This window comes from Oryctolagus cuniculus, chromosome 11, assembly GCF_051225735.1.
Source record: "Oryctolagus cuniculus isolate XC-2025 breed Fujian yellow rabbit chromosome 11, ASM5122573v1, whole genome shotgun sequence".
Taxonomy (NCBI): domain Eukaryota; kingdom Metazoa; phylum Chordata; class Mammalia; order Lagomorpha; family Leporidae; genus Oryctolagus; species Oryctolagus cuniculus.
This window is the reverse complement of record NC_142877.1, coordinates 1,123,222-1,143,532: the sequence shown is the minus strand read 5'-3', so window position 1 is coordinate 1,143,532 and position 20,311 is coordinate 1,123,222. Positions and strand designations below refer to the sequence as shown.

Genomic DNA, 20,311 nt, shown 5'->3' with positions numbered 1-20,311 from the left:
GTGCCACAGTGCCGGCCCCTGTGTGTGTCCTTTCTGAAATGTCGCTGACATTCACTGAACTGCACATACTGAAAGTGTGTGGTCAGCCCTGACGGTCACGTACAGCCGTGACACCATCACTCCATCCCACCTCTCTCTCTCTGCAGCTTGTTTGTTGAAGCAGGGCTGCGTCCCGTCTGGGTCTTGCTGGTTGTGCCCTTTATAGAGCCTGCACCGGGAGCGAGTCCTGCCTCCGCGCCCGTCGCTGTCCTGCGCCGCTCACTGCTGAGCGGGCTGTAAGGCTGGCTGTGGCCGCCCGTGTCCCAGACGGGCTCGGTGTGGCTTTGTGTTCCGCACCCTGACGTGCGTGGGTGAAGCCAGTGTGGGTCGCGCCGTGGTCCTCCCTGGGACACACATCCACTGTGTGGGCAGTGATGAGCCTGGCGTACTCTGGGTCCTCCTCTGATCTGCGGGAGCCCTTCTGTCAAGTGAGATCTGCTCATCACCTGGCGACACAGGGCACAGATGGTGCGGGAGGCAGGGCAGGGGCCAGGAGTCTCCTGGCGTCATCCGGAGGTGACCAGTTAATTCCTTCCTTCCTTCCTTCCTTCCTTCCCTCCTTCCCTCCTTCCCTCCTTCCCTCCTTCCCTCCTTCCCTCCTTCCCTCCTTCCCTCCTTCCCTCCTTCCCTCCTTCCCTCCTTCCCTCCTTCCCTCCTTCCCTCCTTCCCTCCTTCCCTCCTTCCCTCCTTCCCTCCTTCCCTCCTTCCTTCCTTCCTTCCTTCCTTCCTTCCTTCCTTCCTTCTTTATTTTGTTACTTTGAAAGTCAGAATTAGAGAGAGAGAGAGGTCTTCCATCCGCTGGTTCACTCCCCAATTGGCTGCAATGGCTGGAGCTGAGCTGATCCGAAGCCAGGAGCTTCCTTCAGGTCTCCCACGTGGGTGCAGGGCCCAAGCACTTGGGTCATCTTCCACTGCTTTCCCAGGCCATAGCAGGGAGCTGGATGGGAAGTGGAGCAGCCGGGACTAGAACCAGCGCCCATATGGATGCCAGCACCGCAGGCCAGGGTGTTAACCCGCTGCACCACAGCACCAGCCCGAGAATCTTCTATCCATTGGTTCACACCTCAGTGGCCGGGGCTAGGCCAGCCTGAAGCCAGGAGCCTGGAACTCCATCCGAGTGTCCTGCGTGGGTGCAGGGGCCCAAGCACTCGGGCCGTCCTCCCCTGCTTTCCAAGGCCACAGCAGGGAGCTGGGTCAGAAGTGGACAGCCAAGGCTTAAACTGGTACTCAGATGGGTCCAGTGTCACAGGCCGTGGTTTGACCTGCTGCACCCTGCCTTTTTTGTTACTTGGTTGGAGATGTGTTTCTGACAGTGCTGGAGGCTGGGGTGCAAGGCCGAGACCTGCCTGGGGCGGGGGTCTCTTGCTGGGCCCCTCCAGTGCGCAGGCAATGCAGGGCATCGCTTAGTGAGGGGCCCGATTTCTTTTTTTCTTTTTAAATGGGAAAAATTTGGTTTGTTTCTTAATGACAGTTTATGGTGGGGCAACACAGAAGGTGGTGCTGGGAATTAAATCCCTTGTTATGGGGGAGGCTCAGGCTTCCCAGAATCCCTTGTTCCTCCCCCCTTGGGCATGTGGAGGGGAGGAGGAGGGAAAGGGAAGAAGCAGGGTGCGACCGATGCAGCTGCTGCCTTTCTGGGCTCTGCAAGTGGGGAGGGAGGAGGGGCCGGCTGGCCTGTCCACTGTTGTCCTGTGCTCGTTTGTCTTCACTTCTGTGGCCCTGGGTCCTCCCCGGGGCTGTCCGGGCCCTCGCACCTTCCCGGTAGGGCCCACGTGCTGAAGTCACATTGAAGAGGACTTCGGGAGAACGACGCGTACCCAGTTTATGCTGCGGCAGCTGATCTGTACGCGTGGGAGTGGCAGCTGCTGGAGGCAGGTGTGGAGCAGTGACCGAGGTTCTGGGGAGACTCGGGGGCTGTTGGGGGCGCTGCGTCCTGCACCTGCCCTCCGCTCCCAGATGAACGTCTCCTCCCACCTGTTGCTCTGGGGTGCAGCCCCCAAGTGGTGATGACCTCCTGAATCGTTGATTGACCTTGAAGTCGCGTGTGCATCGTGAGATCATTCATTTCTTTGCTTAGATGTCGTTGGGATTGATTTCAGGAGTGGCGTATGGGTGTTTAAAAAGCGTTTGTAGAGCCGGCGCCGCGGCTCACTAGGCTAATCCTCCGCCTAGCGGCGCCGGCACACCGGGTTCTAGTCCCGGTCGGGGCGCCGGATTCTGTCCCGGTTGCCCCTCTTCCAGGCCAGCCCTCTGCTGTGGCCAGGGAGTGCAGTGGAGGATGGCCCAGGTGCTTGGGCCCTGCACCCCATGGGAGACCAGGAAAAGCACCTGGCTCCTGGCTCCTGCCATCGGATCAGCGCGGTGCGCTGGCCGCAGCGCGCCGGCCGCGGCGGCCATTGGAGGGTGAACCAACGGCAAAGGAAGACCTTTCTCTCTGTCTCTCTCTCTCACTGTCCACTCTGCCTGTCAAAAAAAAAAAAAAAAAAAAAAAAAAAAAAAAAAAAAAAAAGCGTTTGTAAACCGGGACCCTTCTGGAAGCTGAGTGTGTCAAGTGTTTCCCCTTACACCTGCAGGATCGGCCGGCTTCTTCCCGAGGAGAGGTCCATGGCGTGACGTGCCGCCCTGCCGAGCCCTGCTGAGCCCTGCCGCCCTGCTGAGCCCTGCCGAGCCCTGCTGAGCCCTGCCGCCCTGCTGAGCCCTGCCGAGCCCTGCCGCTGCAGCTTGGCTGCGATGACCGAGTAGGAGGCCGCCCGCCAGGGCAGCCGCGGCCACCCTGCAGCATGAACGGCGAGGAAGAGTTCTTCGACGCTGTCACAGGTGAGCCGGGGCCGCAGCGCGGGGCGGGAATCAGGGGCCCCGTGACATGGCCCCCTCGGCGACCGCGGGCCCAGCCGTGGGCACGTGGAGGGCGTGTGCATGAGCAGGCGTCCCCGTCCTCACGAGGAGAGCGGGGGTGAGAGGTCGGCTCTTCGGCACCGCCGGGCTCCTGTCTTGTCCGGGCTGTGTGAGGCGTGCAGTCCTGCCGGGCATGTGTTTGCTTCCCCACGGCTGCCACGTCTCAAGTTGGTTCCTGCATGGCCATGCTGAGTAGAGACCGTGCAGGCACATGCGTTTGTGACACTGGGGGCTGCAGAGACGGTGCGGGCACATGCGTGTGTGACACTGGGGGCTTCAGGGACCGTGCGGGCACATGCGTGTGTAACACTGGGGGCTGCAGAGACGGTGCAGGCACATGCGTGTGTGATGCTGGGGGCTGCAGAGACGGTGCGGGCACATGCGTGTGTGATGCTGGGGGCTGTAAGGACTGTGTGGGCACATGCGTGTGTGACGCTAGGGGCTGTAGGGACCGTGCGGGCACATGCGTGTGTGACACTGGGGGCTGTAGGGACTGTGTGGGCACATGCGTGTGTGACACTGGGGGCTGTAGGGACTGTGTGGGCACATGCGTGTGTGACGCTGGGGGCTGTAGGGACTGTGTGGGCACATGCGTGTGTGACACTGGAGGCTGCAGGGACCGTGCAGGCACATGCGTGTGTGATGCTGGGGGCTGTAAGGACTGTGTGGGCACATGCGTGTGTGACGCTGGGGGCTGTAGGGACTGTGTGGGCACATGCGTGTGTGACACTGGGGGCTGCAGGGACCGTGCAGGCACATGCGTGTGTGATGCTGGGGGCTGTAAGGACTGTGTGGGCACATGCGTGTGTGACGCTGAGGGCTGTAGGGACTGTGTGGGCACATGCGTGTGTGACACTGGGGGCTGCAGGGACCGTGCAGGCACATGCGTGTGTGATGCTGGGGGCTGTAAGGACTGTGTGGGCACATGCGTGTATGACGCTGGGGGCTGTAGGGACTGTGTGGGCACATGCGTGTGTGACGCTGGGGGCTGCAGGGACTGTGCAGGCACATGCGTGTGTGATGCTGGGGGCTGTAAGGACTGTGTGGGCACATGCGTGTGTGTCACTGGGGGCTGCAGGGACCGTGCAGGCACATGCGTGTGTGACGCTGGGGGCTGCAGGGACCGTGCAGGCACATGCGTGTGTGACGCTGGGGGCTGTAAGGACTGTGTGGGCACATGCGTGTGTGACGCTGGGGGCTGCAGACCGTGTGGGCACATGCGTGTGTGACGCTGGGGGCTGCAGACCATGTGGGCACCGGCATGTATGATGCTGGGACTGCCCCGGCACTGAGAGGCTGGCGGACAACGGGTGTTAGGGCTGTGGGCACCTCCGTCCCTCAGAGCCCGCGGCCGCCGCCGTTCCGGGTGTCCGTGACTTGGCGACGACGCTGCTTCCTCAGCCTCAGCTCGAGACAGAACCAGGCGCTCGGGAGCCCCCAGTGGGCAGAGCCTCCGGCTGCTCCTCCCTCGGCTGCTGCCCCGTGGGGCTCTCTCCCGGTCACCTCATGCGGCGCGCCCGGGAGTGCCCACTGTCTGGCCAGGCAGCTCGGCGGCCCCAGGGCGCCCCTTGGCCTCTCCGGGGCGGAGGTAGGCCGGCAGCTCCGGGACGTGCGAGCCGCCGTGCCCCGCTGCCGCTGCGCCTTCCTGGGTGCTGCTGGGAGTTTTGTCCCCGGACCCTCAGTCAGGTCCTGCTCAGCTCTGCCCGCGGACCCCTGCCCTGCTGTGGGTGCGAATCCAGAACCTCCCGCGTCAGCCCCTGCGGCCTCCCCGGAGCTGACTCGTGCTCTTGGTGACTGGGTTTGGGTGGGCGCCACCGTCCCGGGGCAGCCGAGGGCAGGTATGGCGACGCCCCCCGCCACGCGGTGCTTCTCCCGCGACGGCTGTGTGCGAGGAAATAGTCGCGTCCCACCTCCGCCCTTCGGCTCGGGAGCAGAGCGGGGGGGGGGGGGGGGGCGCCTCGAGGGCGGGAGCTCTGAGCCCCCTCTCGGGGAAGCGGTTGTTGAACGAACTCGTCGCATCGCAGGGGACTGCTCGCTCTGTGTGCGGGACCAGGGCCCCCGGCGTGCGCTCGGTTCCTCCTCTGCTTGCCTGGTGCCGTGTGGCCGGCGCTCGGGCCCCGGCTGATCTGGAGGCAGGACCTGGCCTGCGAGGTCCTGTGACGGCGTCAGCAGGCACAGAGCTTCCCGCAGCCCCGGTGTCTCCACTGTGGCTTCCCCCGGGGCACAGCGAAGCCAGAATCAGAGGTGACAGCTGTGTCAGTGGGATCCTTCCAAAGTCCAGTGTGACACGGGCTGTCCAGTTCACACGTGACACGTGTTCCCCAGTCTGCGCGTGACACATGTTCCCCAGTCTGCACGTGACACGTGTTCCCCCAGTGTGCGTGTCACGTTTTCCCCAGTCTGTGTGTGACACGTTCCCCAGTCTGTGTGTCCCGTGTCCCCCAGTCTGCATGTGACACATGTTCCCTGTCTGCGTGTGACACGTTCCCCAGTCTGCGTGTGACACATGTCCCCCAGTCTGCATATGACACATGTTCCCCAGTCTGTGTGTCACGTGTCCCCCAGTCTGCATGTGACACGTGCTCCCCCAGTCTGCGTGTGACACGTGTTCCCCCAGTCTGTGTGACACGTGCTCCCCCAGTCTGCGTTTGACACGTGTTCCCATGTGACACGTGTCCCCCAGTCTGCATGTGACACGTGTTCCCCAGTCTGCGTGTCACATGTCCCCCAGTCTGTGTGTCACACGTCCCCCAGTCTGTGTGTCACGTGTCCCCCAGTCTGTGTGTGACACGTCCCCCAGTCTGTGTGTCACGTGTCCCCCAGTCTGTGTGTGACACATGTCCCCCAGTCTGTGTGTCACGTGTCCCCCAGTCTGTGTGTGACACATGTCCCCCAGTCTGCATGTGACACACGTGTCCCCCAGTCTGCATGTGACACGTGTCCCCCGTCTGCGTGTGACACGTGTTCCCCCGTCTGTGTGCCACGTGCTCCCCGTCTGAGGCATCTCTCGATGCCGTGTCTTTGAGCCCTGCAGGCGTGGGGGGTGGCAGTCGGGTGCTTTCCTACTCCCTGGGCTCGGCTGCAGGTCCGACCGCCGCTGCCCGCCTGCCCCCCAGCCCGCCGTCCTCTGTGGGTGCCTCGGCCTCTGCAGTGTCAGGTTCGTGGTCCAGCACGTCGCCTGCTGAACCGGCCCCAGAGCAGCCCCCGGAGCTGAGCATGGCGCTCTCACGGCGGCTTGTTCGCGGTGGAGCGCCGCCCGGCACCCTGGGCTCGTGGTGCGGGGGTGCCGTGTGGCTGTGCACGTGTGGACACCCGAGTTCCACGGAGCACCCTCCACGCTCACTCCTCATTCCTTCCGTAGCCAGGCACGTGTGTGTGCTGCAGTGGTCACACATCCTGTGGTGCTCGTGAGTGTGCCACGGTCACGCACACACTGCTGTGGTCACGTGTGCTGTGGTGGTCACATGTACACTGTGATGGCCATGTGTGTGCTGTGACAGCCACATGTGCTGTGGTGGTATGCAAGTACTGTGATTATGAGTATGGTTGTGCATGTACTGTGATGGTCATATGTGTACCGTGACAGCCATGTGTGTGCTGTGGTGACCATGTGTGTACTGTGATGGACGTGTGTGTACTGTGGTGGTTGTGTGTACTGTGGTGGTCATGTGTGTGCTGCGATGGTCGTGTGTGCTGCGATGGTCATGTGTGTGCTGCAATGGTCATGTGTGTGCTGCGATGGTCATGTGTGTGCTGCAATGGTCGTGTGTACTGTGGTGGTCATGTGTGTGCTGCGATGGTCGTGTGTACTGTGGTGGTCATGTGTGTGCTGCAATGGTCGTGTGTACTGTGGTGGTCATGTGTGTGCTGTGATGGTCACGTGTGCTGTGATGGTCACGAGTGCTGTGGTTGTGAGTGTGGTCATGCGTGTACTGTGGTAGTCACATGGCCACATGTGGTCATGCACGTGGGGTGCTCACATGTACTGTGTTGCAGTGGTCGTGCCCTGCGGGGGTCTCCTGCCCTGGAGCCGTGGTTCGAGCTTGCACACAGCACACTGCACCTGAGGAGGTGACCCACCCAGCAGGGTGTGAGTCCCTGCCCACGTGACGGCAGGTGGAGCCCTGCTGGAACGAACGGGAGCTGCAGAAGCTCTCGCCGGCCGCTCCTTTTAGGCTGATGTGAAAGAGTGACAGAGAGAGGGAGGGTCTGCAGTCCCAGGGTCACTCCCCAGGGCCTGGGAACTCCGTCCAGACCTCGCGCTGCACCAGGTACGCGGGCCAGTGTCCACTGCCTTCCTGGTGCATGTACGGGAGCCATACCAGAAACAGAGCAGCCGGGACTTGAACCAGCGCTGTGACGTGGGCTGTGGTGGCAGGAGCAGTGGCTCAGTCTTGTGCTCCACAGTGCGGCCCCTCTGCCTGGCCTCCCTTCCTGGGGTGTGGAGTGTGATGGTGCAGTGCAGTGCCCTTGGTGGTCTCTGGTGCCCTCGGTGGTCTGTGGTGCCCTTGGTGGTCTGTGGTGCCCTTGTGGCCTGCGGTGCCCTCGTGGCCTGTGGTGTGCTCATGGCCTGCGGTGCCCTTGGTCACCTGTGGTGCCCTCATGGCCTACGGTGTGCTCATGGCCTATGGTGCCCTCGTGGCCTGTGGTGTGCTCGTGGCCTGCGGTGCCCTCGTGGCCTGCGGTGCCCTCGTGGCCTGCGGGGCTCTCACGACTCCGCACTCCTCCAGCCCCGCGGCCATGACTGCTGTCTTGTCTCGCACAGGCTTTGATTCTGACAACTCCTCCGGGGAATTTTCCGAGGCAAATCAGAAAGTCACCGGGATGGTTGACCTGGACAGGAGCAGGAGCGGGAGGACTGGGAAGGCTGGGGAGAGGCCCCCTCCAGAGAACGGAATTCAGAAACACAGGTATGCGCTGCACGTGTTCAGCTTCCCGCGGTGCACCGCACCCTCGGCTCCCACGAGCCTGGAGCGAGGGCCCCGCCAACCTCGCTGGGGTCCTGGCCGGCTCCTCCAGGCACGCGCAGCGTCTGCCCCGCAGGGTGCCGACTCCACGCCCCTCTGCATGCATGATGCTGTGCGCCCGCGACTCCCGTGCGGCGATGGGGTCGCTCCCCTCCCTGTCTTCGGCACTCGAGGGAGGTGGCCGTGGGCACTCGCGGGTGTGGAGGGGCAGTGCAGGTTCTGCCGAGGGCGCCGGCAGCAGGCCTGGCTGGTGGTGTGCGCGTCCGCCCGTCCTCCACGCTGCCCCTCTGCCTTCCGCCGTGCGTGGTCCCCTGACCCTCAGGCACGGGGCTGGTTGAGCGCTCACAGAGGACGTGCGTTTCCCCCCGCCTGTTCATTTCCCTGTGCCGACAGTGGCCCGCGAGCTGCCGTCAGTCTCGGAAACAGAAGCAGGACGGGCACGGGTGGGGAGAGGGTGGGGCTCTGGCCGCAGGGAGCCCCTTCAGCGTGTGTGGGATGGGCCCACTCGGACACCTCCCTTACCCTACGTTGCCCCATTCACGCCCTTGGCCTCCTGCGCCCAGGGCCTGTCCAGGGCCCCGGGCCTCTCCCTGGCCTCGGCCTCCACTGCCGCCCCTCCCCAGTGCACAGCCCTGGTACCTGGACGCCCGCAGTGAGCCAGGGACACCCCGGTCTCACCTGGTGCCTCTCTGCCGCTCTGGCCGGCCTCCGTGCGTCTGGGTGCTTGGTTCTCTGCCTGCCCGCCACGTGCCAGCCCACTGCCCCCACCCCGCGTGGCCGCCCCTGTTCTTCCCTCTCCCTTTCTGCTCCGGCTGTGTGCAGGGGCATTTTCCAAAACCACATCTGATGGCACCGCCTCCACGCTCTGCCGGAAACTCGCCACTGGCCTTGCACTCCTGGGGCCGCGTGGCGCCAAGCGGCCTCCTGCCCTCACAGAGGCGTCCGGGCTGGGCAGTGGGCAGTGGGCTCGCCGTGCTCACAGGACGAGGCCAGCAGCCTCCCGTCCTCTTGCCCTGTGCTCTCTGCTGTGCCGTGTGCTCCTGTCCACGCTGCCCCCTGGCCTGGGCCCACTCCCCCTTCCTGTCCACGCTGCCCCCTGGCCTGGGCCCACTCCCCCTTCCTGTCCACGCTGCCCCCTGGCCTGGGCCCACTCCCCCCTCCTGTCCACGCTGCCCCCTGGCCTGGGCCCACTCCCCCCTCCTGTCCACGCTGCCCCCTGGCCTGGGCCCACTCCCCCCTCCTGTCCACGCTGCCCCCTGGCCTGGGCCCACTCCCCCTCCTGTCCATGCTGCCCCCTGGCCTGGGCCACTCCCCCCTCCTGTCCACGCTGCCCCCTGGCCTGGGCCCACTCCCCCCTCCTGTCCACGCTGCCCCCTGGCCTGGGCCACTCCCCACTCCTGTCTCGGCTCTTGTTCCTGCTCCTGTTTTTCGCCCAAAGGTCATATCCTCAGCCCCTCCCCCAACTTCCCGACCCTCGGAAGAGCCTTGTGCCCCTCCTGGTGGGGCCCCTTGCAATTTGCCACGTGCGGCAGCCAGAGTGTTCCAGCAGAGTCTGGAAGACGGCACAGAGGCGCCAAGCGTTCCTTCCGGCAGCCGAATGCCCGCCGAGCTCCCGCTCGCTTCTGAAGTAAGCGCGTGCCCTGGTGGACCGCGTGGGACCTGGCGTGGGCGAGGGCCCGTGCTCTCCGTGGTCGGAGGGTCGGTCCAGGTCCCCCGGCTGTGAGTGCGCAGCGTCTGTGAGTGTACACCTCCCCGCAATCCTTACATCTGCACCCAGACGCCCGCCTCCCAGCGGGAGACAGGGCCTCTTCTGCCCCCGTTCCCAGGAGGGAGCCCAGGCCCTCCCGCCCAGTCAGCTGGGAGCGGGTTGGGGGTGCAGGTCTCGTGTGGAGGTGACTGCAGGGCCCCGTCACTGGTGGAGGTGGCCTGAGGGGTTGCGCCTTAGGAACAGGTTCTTAGCAACCCCTCGGCCTGGCCTCTGTCCTTGTCCTGCCCCAGGCGGCTGCCTCTGGGGCAGGCAGGAGGCCCCGAGGGGGGCAGCAGGTGTGTCCTCCTCCCCCACTTTGGAGGAGGACACACGGTGTGGCTGCAGGGGTCCAGGACTCCCAGCCGTCACAGCCGTCCCAGAGGCCCGGCTCCGAGTAGAGGTGCCAGTGTTCAGCTGTGACACACTGAGGCGGGCCGTCTGTGTGCGGTGCGGTGACATGCGTGTGGCCTTGCCGCCCTCACAGGACCTGCCTGCCCGCCCCGATGTTCACCCGGAGCGACTTCAGCGTCTGGAGCATCCTGAAGAAGTGCATTGGCCTGGTGAGCGGAGGGCTCGTCCCCGAGCCCAGGGTGCACCCCTGCGCGTCCTCCGTGCGGGCACTGGCGCTCGTCCCCGAGCCCAGGGTGCACCCCTGCGCGTCCTCCGTGCGGGCACTGGCGCTTGTCCCTGAGCCCAGAGTGCACCCCTGCGCGTCCTCCGTGCGGGCACTGGCGCTCGTCCCCGAGCCCAGAGTGCACCCCTGCGCGTCCTCTGTGCAGGCACTGGCGCTTGTCCCTGAGCCCAGAGTGCACCCCTGCGCGTCCTCCGTGCGGGCACTGGCGCTCGTCCCCGAGCCCAGAGTGCACCCCTGCGCGTCCTCCGTGCGGGCACTGGCGCTTGTCCCTGAGCCCAGAGTGTACCCCTGCGCGTCCTCCGTGCAGGCACTGGCGCCCGTCCCCGAGCCCAGAGCACACCCCTGCGCGTCCTCCGTGCGGGCACTGGCGCCGGTCCCCGAGCCCGGAGCGCACCCCTGCGCGTCCTCCGTGCGGGCACTGGCGCTCGTCCCCGAGCCCAGAGTGCACCCCTGCGCGTCCTCCGTGCGGGCACTGGCGCTCGTCCCCGAGCCCAGAGCACACCCCTGCGCGTCCTCCGTGCGGGCACTGGCGCCCATCCCCGAGCCCGGAGCGCACCCCTGCGCGTCCTCCGTGCGGGCACTGTGCTTGCGTAGGAGAATGCGCTGTGTGTGTGTGGAGCGTGACGTCGCGGTGATGACCAGGGCAGGTGTTCGCCCCGCGCACGCATCCCACATCGGAGTGCCAGGTGTGAGCCGTGGTCCCAGCCCCCGACTCCAGCTTCCTGCTGATGCTCGGGGAGACCCCGGCTGAGCTCCCAGCTCCTCCCTCCGGCCGGCCCCGCCCCAGCCGTTGAGAGTGGACCAGCGGTTGGGATCTCTCTGCTTCTCAAATTAAAAAAAAACACAGAACACTTAAATGTGTCTAACAGGAAGGGAACAAATAGAGCAGGAAAACAAGCGTGCAAGTGGGTGTGTGCAACAGGTGCTCCCAGGGCCGGGCACACGTGCTTCCCCAGGGCCGGGCACGCGTGCCCCTGCCAGCAGGGTGGCGTCCCTCCCCCCGTTCACCTGTGTTCCCGGGTGCAGTCAGCGTGGTCCTCGGTGCCTCGTTCAGGTTGCTGGGCTGTTGGCTTCGGGAGCCCCTGCGGGGGAGCCCCGCCTGCCGTGAACCCCAGCTTTCAGGCTCCTGGGGACCCCTGGGTCCCCCCGCCTTCTCCTTGCCTCCGCCCAAGGACCCTTCTGAGGCTCAGGAGGCAGGACCCCGGCCGGCTGTGTCCCCCACCCCGTCGGCTCTCGAGCTGGACGAGTGTGTGCTGTGCCGTGTGCACATGGACCCGTGTGCTGGCGTCTAAAACCACGCGTGTGGAGTTCGCTCTTCTACCAGCGGTTTTTGCTGAGATGTCGACTGTTTCGGACCGACAGGCACCTCTGGCTGGCTGGCTGGCCCGGAGATGAACCCTGTCAGGCATCTGCCAGTCCAGTTGCCCCGTCTTTGGTCATTGGAGGCCTCTGCCAGGCAGTTCTGATCCTTGAGAAGACGCCCAGGCTCACCCCGCACATTTCCTGTCCCGGTTCCGGAATCGGCCGCTGTCAGGGCCACGGCCGGGCTGCAGCTGGGGGCCGTGGGTCCTGTTTCTGGGTCTCTTCAGGCGTCGAGCTGGGAACCTTGTTTTTGTTCGTTTCAACTTTGCTTCAGATTCGTGAAGGCAGGCGTGTCCTGGCAGTGTCTCCCTCCTCACTGGCCGGTTGCCAGGGTGCTGCACCCAGATGTGACACGTTTACCTTGTCCCACGTGTGTCTGTTGGCTTCTGTGGTTCTTTGTGTCCTTAGGGAACATCTCAGATCACTGAGCTGTGAAGTCGTCTGGGGGCCGGTGCTGTGGCACAGTGGGTGCTGTGGCACAGTGGGGTGAGCCGCTGGCATCCCAAATCGGAGTGCCTGGTCCGAGTCCCGGTTACTCCACACTTCCGGTTCAGCTTCCTGCCGATGGGCCTGGGAGACTCAGGTGGAGCGCCTGGCTCAGCCCTGGCTGTTGTGGCCGTTTGGGGAATGAAGCAGCACACAGAAAATGCTCTGTGTCTGTCTCTTCTTCTGTTTCTGTCACTCTGCCTTCAAATAAGTAAATATTTAAAAAATAAAATCAGCCGGGGTCATTCTTCTCTGGGTGATTATGCCAGAGAGGGAACCAGGTAGGCTTGTTCATTTAATTTTTGATGTTAGATAGCTCGTTTGTTCTTTCTCTCTCTCTCTCTTCTTTTTTTTTCTTTTCTCTTCCTTCTTTCATTCCTTCGTTCCTCTCAGATTTTATGTATTTATTTGAGAGGGAGAGATGGAGAGAAAGGTCTTCCATCCTCTGGTTCACTCCCCAATTGACCGCCACGGGCAGAGCTTCTTCCGGGTCTCCCATGTGGGTGCAGGGCCCAAGGACTTGGGCATCTTCCAGTGCTTTCCCAGGCCACAGCAGGGAGCTGAATCAGAAGTGGAGCAGCCGGGACAGGAACTGGCGCCCGTGTGGGCTGCTCTTGCCTCAGGCAGAGGCTTAGCCTGCTGCACTACAGTGCTGGCCCCATTTCTAAATGCTTATTTTTGTTTTTATCTGCTTGAAAGGCAGAGCGAAACACATGTGGGGTGGGGCGGGGAGAGGCTTCTGTGTGGGTCTCTCTCTCTGTGAAGCTGTTCCGCCCTCACACGGCCGCCCTGCGGTTTTCTGGACCGGTGTCCTGTTGCTGGAAATTTGGGTCACTTCTGGTCGTGGCTGAGTTTTGCGGTGCTGTGGGAGCCAGCCCTGCATGATGTCCGCCCAGGCCGCCCAGAGGTCATCGGGTGTGGAGCTTTGCTGCCCACGGCGGGACCCGCAGGCTGCGCGTGGTGTCCGGCCAGCAGCAGGGGTGGGGCCTGGGCTCCGAGCCTTGCCCGCGGCGTGGGGAGCGCTGGTCTCCCCAGCTGAGCAGGCCAGCGTCTCCTGCGCTTGGCGCTGCTTCTTCCCTGCCCACCGCCGGCTTCTCTGGCCCCAGCTGCCGCCAGCTGTGGCGTCGTCAGCTCGTGGAAGGGAAGTTAGCTCTCGTCCGGGGTAAAAACCGCAGGTTATGTCTGCTTCTCTCCACTCTTGAGTCTCCTCAGCACCCACGTCTCCCGCCCCCTCCTCGCGAGGCAGCTGGGGTCCCGGGCTCTCGTCCCGCCCTGCTCTGCAGAGGCAGCCTCACCGCTCCTGCCCCTGCCCCTGCCCCTGCCCCGGCCTCAGGGGTGGTCTGTGGGTGGCAGTGTGTGAGCAGGGCCCAGGGCCTCCCGGAGTGCCGCCACAGCACTCAGAGGGTCACTTTGCCCCCATGCTGCGGGCAGGGGCGCAGGGCCCTCAGCACGGGCGCCACAGCCTGTTCTGGTCCCAGCGGCCGCGACAGCTCTCACCTGGGCCCCTCCTGCCCCCGCCTCTCACTCCGCCTCCCCACCTTTGCTTCAGCCGCCCCGGCCCTGGCCTCTCTGAAGGTCCTGTCCTGCCGACAGCAGCTGTGCCTCTTCCTGGCCGCCCTCCTGCCTTCTCTGTCAAAGTCCATCCTCCCTAGAAACAGTCAGAGGCTGGCTGCACGTGACCCCTCCCCTGGGCTGGGGGCTCAGGGAGCGGGAGCCACAGCCCACCTTGTGCCTGCAGGTTTGGAGCAGATGCCCGCGGGCTCTGGAAGTGTTACTGCTGGGCCTGGGCTCTGCTTTTTAAAGTTTAATTTTAATTAATTGATTGATTAATTTGAGACACAGGGAGGAGGAGAGAGAGACATTCACAGGCAGAGCCCGCAGCCACTGGTTCACTGCCCGGGCCCTGTGGTGACGGCCAGGCCAGGCCAGAGCTGGATCTGGGGACGTGGGGGTGGCCGGGACCGTCACTTGAGCCGTTGCCTGCCGCCCAGGGCACTGCAGTGTCACTCTGGGGGCAGTGGAAACCAGGTGACTTACGATCGTGTTTTTAAAGGTTTATTTACGTGAAATGCGGAGCAGCAGAGAAAGGAGAGAGAGTCTTCCGTCTGCTGGTTTATTCCCCGAATGGCCACAGTGGCCAGGTCTGGGCCCTGCTAAAGCCAGGAGTCTGTAGTCCCTCGGGCTCTCCCATGTGGGTGGCAGGGGCTCAAGTACGTGGGCCACCTCCACTGCCTTCCCAGGTGCATGGGGGAGGCGGGCTGGGTCAGAGCAGCCACTCGGGTACGGTGCTGAGCCTGGGGCGCAGGGAAGCTGCTGGGCCGTGGCACCGGCCCCTTTAAAACAGTCTGAAGAATGTGTTTGAGAGGCAGAGACAGAAGGCGAGACGGCGAGAGCTCCCATCTGAAGTCAGTTCCTCTGACGCCCACAACAGCCAGGCTGGGCCAGGAGCCGGGAGCCCGGGCCAGCTCTCCCTCAGGGGTGGCAGGAACCCAACTACTTAAACCATCACTACTGCCTCCCAGAGCCGGGGATTAAGCCAGGCACTGCCGTGTGGGACGCGGGCTGTGAGCATCTTGGCCGTCTTTGTTGATGTGAGGGAAGCTTGCGTTTGGTGCCCAATGTGGAAATGGAGTGGGGAGGGACAGCTGCAGGTGGCCGGCGGTGGCTCCTGCCCAGGCTGCCTGCGCACCGCGGGTTGGGTTTGGGGTAGTGGCCTGGGGGCGTGGCGAGGACGCGGGGGAGGCCTCTCTGGGCTGGGCAGTGGCTCCACATGGGGTCGGACGGAAGCTGCTGAGCGAGGCCCCTGGGGCAGGAGTGCCAAGGGCAGCTGGCAACCCCAGAGGGTCTGCGCCATCTCGATCCCGCCCAGGGCCGGATTCTGCAGCTCCGTGCAGTGACTGTGCGCGTGGGGCCGTGTGAGGCCCGGGGCTGGGGAGGTGAGAGCAGGCCTCCCAGGAGGCCGGGAGGTGAGAACAGGCCTCCCAGGAGGCCGGGAGGTGAGAACAGGCCTCCCAGGAGCCCGGGAGGTAAGAGCAGGTCTCCCCAGGAGCCCGGGAGGTAAGAGCAGGTCTCCCAGGAGGCCGGGAGGTGAGAACAGGCCTCCCAGGAGCCCGGGAGGTAAGAGCAGGCCTCCCCAGGAGCTGTCGAAGATCACGATGCCCATCGCCTTCAACGAGCCCTTGAGCTTCCTGCAGCGGATCACAGAGTACATGGAGCACGTGTACCTCGTGCACCAGGCCTCCCGGCAGCCCCAGGCCCTGGACAGGATGCAGGTGTGTGCGTGGCGGTCGGGGCCGGCGGCGCGTGTCTGCGCAGCCTGGTGCTGGCTTCCTAGGCTGTGTGCGTGTGTGGCGTGTGCAGGGGTGTGTGTGCACGTGTGTGTCCTTGGACGTGTGACTGTGGCCACAGTAGCATGTGCATTTCTGCTTGCATGAGTGTGTGTGTGTGTGTGTGTGTGTGAGTGCACGTCACACCCATGTAAATGTGTGTGCACGTTTGTGTATGTGGGCACACGTGCAAGTGTGTACTGGAATGTGTGAATTCATGTGTATGCAGGGTGTGTATGCATGTGCACACATTTGTGTGTGCGGCTGCATGTATGTATGTGTGGATGCGTGTGTGAATGCATGCATGGCTACACGTGTGTTGCACACTTGTGTGTGGGTGCACTGTGTTGTGTGCAGGTGCACGTGTGTATGCACATGTGTACATGTGTTTGAGTCCGTGGGCACATGTATGTGCAGCTGTGTCCTCGGGGGGTGTGTGTGTGAGGCAGGCAGACAGCGTGCCGCAGCGCGTGCCAGGCAGAGCCGAGCCTGATGAGAGAAGCGAGTGTGGTTCTTCGGGGGGCTTTGAGGAGCTGGGGGAGGGGCAGCATCCCCGGACGTCCCGTGGCACAGAGCGTGGGGCCGGTGGGGAGCTGACACGTCGCAGAGGGGGTGACAGACGCCGAGTGCCGCGGGCGCTCCGCGCTGAGTCGCTCCTCCTGGTCCTGTGCCTCGTTTGCAGTCCGTGGCTGCGTTTGCGGTGTCGGCTGTGGCTTCCCAGTGGGAGAGGACGGGCAAACCCTTCAACCCGCTCTTGGGAGAGACGTACGAACTCGTCAGGTAAGGAAGAGGCCGCCGCGAGCGCTTGTCAGTGGCAGGTGCCGGCCGTCGGGGAGCCCCCGGGCCTGGGAGGGTCGGGCTGGGGCGCGTCCCCCTGCCGGCTCTGGAATGCTGTGGCCAGGGAGGAGACGTGGCACGTACGTGGAGCGTGGTGCTGATGGTGCCACCAACCCCTCGTGACGGCAGCAGAGCTGGAAGTGGCGCCTCCGATGCCTCGGAGTCAGGAGTGGCTGTGACGTCCACGGACGCGGGCACGTGTGTGACATGGGTCAAGCAGTGAACTAAAGTGGAAGTAGACAGTACGCAGTGACACTAGGCCGTTTCCCCAGGCATCTCGGTGTGGGTGCTGGAAGGGCAGGTGTCGGGGGGGGGAACAAGGGCACCGCGGGAGCTGTGGGGCTCGGGCGGGGCGGACGAGCGGCCCCCAGAGCACGGCGCCCCCGCGAGATTCTCATGAGCAGCGCCCCCCCGCCGGAGCCCTTCAGGCTGCACCTCCTCCCCACCTTCCAGCCTCGTCCTTGTGGTCACCATGCGGACGTCCACAGACTGGCTCGGGGCCGGCGCTGTGGCGCAGCCGGTTAATGCCCTCACCTGCAGTGCCGGCATCCCATATGGGCGCCGGTTCGAGACCTGGCTGCTCTTCTTCCAATCTGTCTCTCTGCTGTGGCCTGGGGAAGCAGTGGAGGATGCCCAAGTCCTGGGGCCCTGCACCCGCCTGGAGGAAGCTCCTGGCTCCTGGCTTCAGATCGGCCCAGCTCCAGCTGTTGCAGCCAATTGGGGAGTGAACCAGCGGATAGAAGACCCCTCTCTCTCTCTCTCTCTCTCTGCCTCTCCTCTCTGTAACGCTGACTTGCAAATAAATACATAAATCTTTAAAAAGACTGGCTCAGGACATGCAGTGGGCAGCACTGCTCAGGACTGGCCTGGAGCCTGGAGGGAACCTCCCCCCGCCCCCACAGTGTCACAAGCAGAGGGCAGCGCGGCGTGGCCGAGGCGCGGGACGGAGGGCTGGCATCTGGGACTCTCGGTCCTGCCCTCTCCTGGTCCCCAGGCTGCTGGGGAGGTTTATGGGCCCAGGAAGGTGGTGAGGAGCGAGCGGGGCTCGGAGAGCAGGGTCTGCTGTGTCCTGGGCCCCTCCCAGAGGGGTGGAGCCCAGCACCTGCAGCCCGCTCTGCCACAGGGGTGGAGGTTTGGACGGACGACAGCACAGGAGCCAGCAGGCGGGTGGAGGGAGGGCTCCCTCGTCATCTTGGCTTTTTTTAATTAAACACTTATTTATTTATTTGAGTTACACGGAGAGAGGGGGAGACAGAGAGGTCTTCCTTCTGCTGGGTCACTCCCCAGATGACTTCAACAGCCAGGGCTGGGCCAGGCCAAAGCCAGGAGCCAGGAGCTTCCTCCAGGTCTCCCGCGCGGGTGCAGGGACCCAAGTACTTGGGCCACCCTCTGCTGCTTTCCCAGGCCATCAGCCGGGAGCTGGGTCGGAAGTGGAGCAGCTGGGACTCGAACTGGCGCCCACATGGGATGGCAGCACTGTGGGCTGTGGCTTTACCTGCTGCGCTGCAGCGCTGGCCCCGTCATCTTGTTTTCTGTGGAAAGGGAAGTCCTGCCAAAATGCCGCCTCTGACTGAATTCTAGTTAATTGGTTTTTCCCTGGAGTATTTTATTTAAGTCAAGTCTGCTTTTAATTACAAGAATATGATCTTTATAGAAAATGTACAATATCAGCCGGCGCCGCAGCTCACTAGGCTAATCCTCCACCTGTAGTGCCGGCACCCCGGGTTCTAGTCCCGGTCGGGGCGCCGGATTCTGTCCCGGTTGCCCCTCTTCCAGGCCAGCCCTCTGCTGTGGCCCGGGAGTGCAGTGGAGGATGGCCCAGGTGCTTGGGCCCTGCACCCCATGGGAGACCAGGGGAAGCACCTGGCTCCTGGCTGCAGATCAGTGTGGTGCGCTGGCCGCGGCAGCCATTGGAGGGTGAACCAACGGCAAAGGAAGACCTTTCTCTCTGTCCCTCTCACTGTCCACTCTGCCTGTCAAAAAAAAAAAAAGCACAATATCGACAGAAGTAGAAAAGACAAATCAGACGTGACGCCCGAAAGCCGGTCACTGTCGACGTTTCAGTGGACCTGTCTGTGTGCGCGTCTGTGCGATGTGGGGCATTCACCAGTGTGCTGGGCTCACCGGGTCACTCCGGGGTGCTGAGGTTGTCTACTCAGTGTCTCCTTGGTGGTAAGACACGTTTCACAGTGTAGCGTTTCTGTAACGTGTGTGTGTGTTTTAATGTATGTATCTGTCTGAAAGGTCGAGTTAGAGAGAGCTACCTCCATCTGCTGCCTCACGCCCGGTGGCCGCGGTGACTGCGGCCCGGAGCCTCTGGCCTGCCGTGCACTGGGCCACCCTCTGCTGCTTCCCAAGTGCACGAGCAGGGCGCCGGGTCTCCTGCTGCCGCCCTGTGGAACGCCGGCGTCTGGGCGGTGGCTCTACCCCCGGTGCCACACGCCAGCTCCTGCATGGCATGGTTTAATCTGCAGCTTTTTTTCGTTAAACTCAGAGAAGCACAGATGCTTTGGAATCACAGGGCACTGTCGTGGGGCCTTTGTTGCACAGTTGGTGACCGGGAGCCCCCCGGTGGTGAGTGCGTGCCGGGGCTGCCTGGGCCTGGAGGCCTCCGCCCGGGGTTCAGCCCACGCGTTGCTGGTGCTGGTTTTCTGCCCATGGGGAAGGGGTGTTACCACGGTGATGCGGGCCTCCTGTGCGCAGGCGCTGGGGCCAGGGTCTCTGATTCTCAGGGCTCTGCTGCTGGCCCCTCTCACCTCGGCTTGGTGGGGCTGGGGATGTCTGGAGGTCTTGGTTTGATTTGGCAGCTCTGGGGAGCTGTGTGGCCCAGTCCTGCTCTTTTTTTTTTTTTTTTAAGAGTTATTTATTTGAGGCTGGCGCCACGGCTCACTAGGCTAATCCTCTGCCTTGTGGCGCCGGCACACCGGGTTCTAGTCCCGGTCGGGGCGCTGGATTCTGTCCCGGTTGCCCCTCTTCCAGGCCAGCTCTCTGCTGTGGCCAGGGAGGGCAGTGGAGGATGGCCCAAGTGCTTGGGCCCTGCATGCACCCCATGGGAGACCAGGAGAAGCACCTGGCTCCTGCCATCGGATCAGCGCGGTGCGCCGGCCGCAGTGTGCCGGCCGCGGCGGCCATTGGAGGGTGAACCAACGGCAAAGGAGGACCTTTCTCTCTGTCTCTCTCTCTCTTTCACTGTCCACTCTGCCTGTCAAAAAAATAAAATTTTAAAAAAGAGTTATTTATTTGAAAGTTAAGAGAGAAAGGAGAGACAGGAAGATCTTTGTATCTGGTGGTTCGTTCCCGCATGGCCACAACTGCTGTTACTGGGCAGGCTGAAGCTGTGCGCCCGGAACTTTGTCCAGGTCTTCCATGGGGGCAGCAGGGGTCCCAGGGTGACCTGGAGAGAACGCCTGGCCCCTGGACTCGGCCCGGCCCGGCCCTGGGTGTTGTAGCCGTGTGAGGAGTGAGGACGCGAGGTTTCTGTCTCCTCCCTCTCTGTCACTCTGCCTTTCAAATAAATTAATAAGGTTCTTTCAAAAGAGAAATATTAAAGTATCTTGAAGAACAGACCAGAACAAAAAGAGTTCTATGTTTTTATTTTTATTTATTTGGAAGAAAGAAACAGGGACAGACAGACAGACAGAGAGCTCCCACCTGTGGGTATGCCCCCCAGAGGGTCTCAGAAGCTGGGGCTGGGCCAGGCTGAAGCCAGGGCCCAGAGCTCGGTCAGGTCCCTTGAGGGTGCAGGGACCCAGCTACGTGAACCACCTGCCGCTGCCCACAAGGTGAGCGCGGGCCCACGCAGTGGTGGGATGTGAACCCAGATGCTCCGGTGGGGTCAGGCGTCGACCGCTGTTTAAGGAAAAGAGGCACCCAGATTAAGAGATAGGAACAGCCCCAGACGCCAGCTGAGACGGGTCGGCCCGGTTCTTAACCTGCCCCGGGCACTGAATTCAGGGTTGACAAAATCGAGGCCCTGTGTCACGTGTCCCAGGCCCGGATGTCGGTGTCGGCTGTGCGT

The 20,311-nt window shown here is 63.4% G+C and overlaps 1 protein-coding gene across 2 annotated transcripts in view; it reads left to right on the top strand.

Moving 5' to 3' along the window:
• The window catches only part of OSBPL2 (oxysterol binding protein like 2), a 43,921-nt gene that overhangs the window by 9,541 nt on the left and 14,069 nt on the right, over positions 1-20,311 (top strand). Inside the window, exons 2-6 of one of the 2 annotated variants that reach the window (XM_089306937.1) lie at positions 2,613-2,856; positions 7,700-7,844; positions 10,133-10,208; positions 15,268-15,402; positions 16,139-16,236. In XM_089306937.1, the coding sequence (XP_089163063.1) occupies positions 2,820-2,856; positions 7,700-7,844; positions 10,133-10,208; positions 15,268-15,402; positions 16,139-16,236 (491 nt within the window). In that variant the 5' untranslated portion in view covers positions 2,613-2,819. Of the gene's footprint in view, positions 1-2,612; positions 2,857-7,699; positions 7,845-10,132; positions 10,209-15,267; positions 15,403-16,138; positions 16,237-20,311 lie in introns of those variants that run through there. The other variant, XM_051842436.3, reaches the window with a different exon arrangement.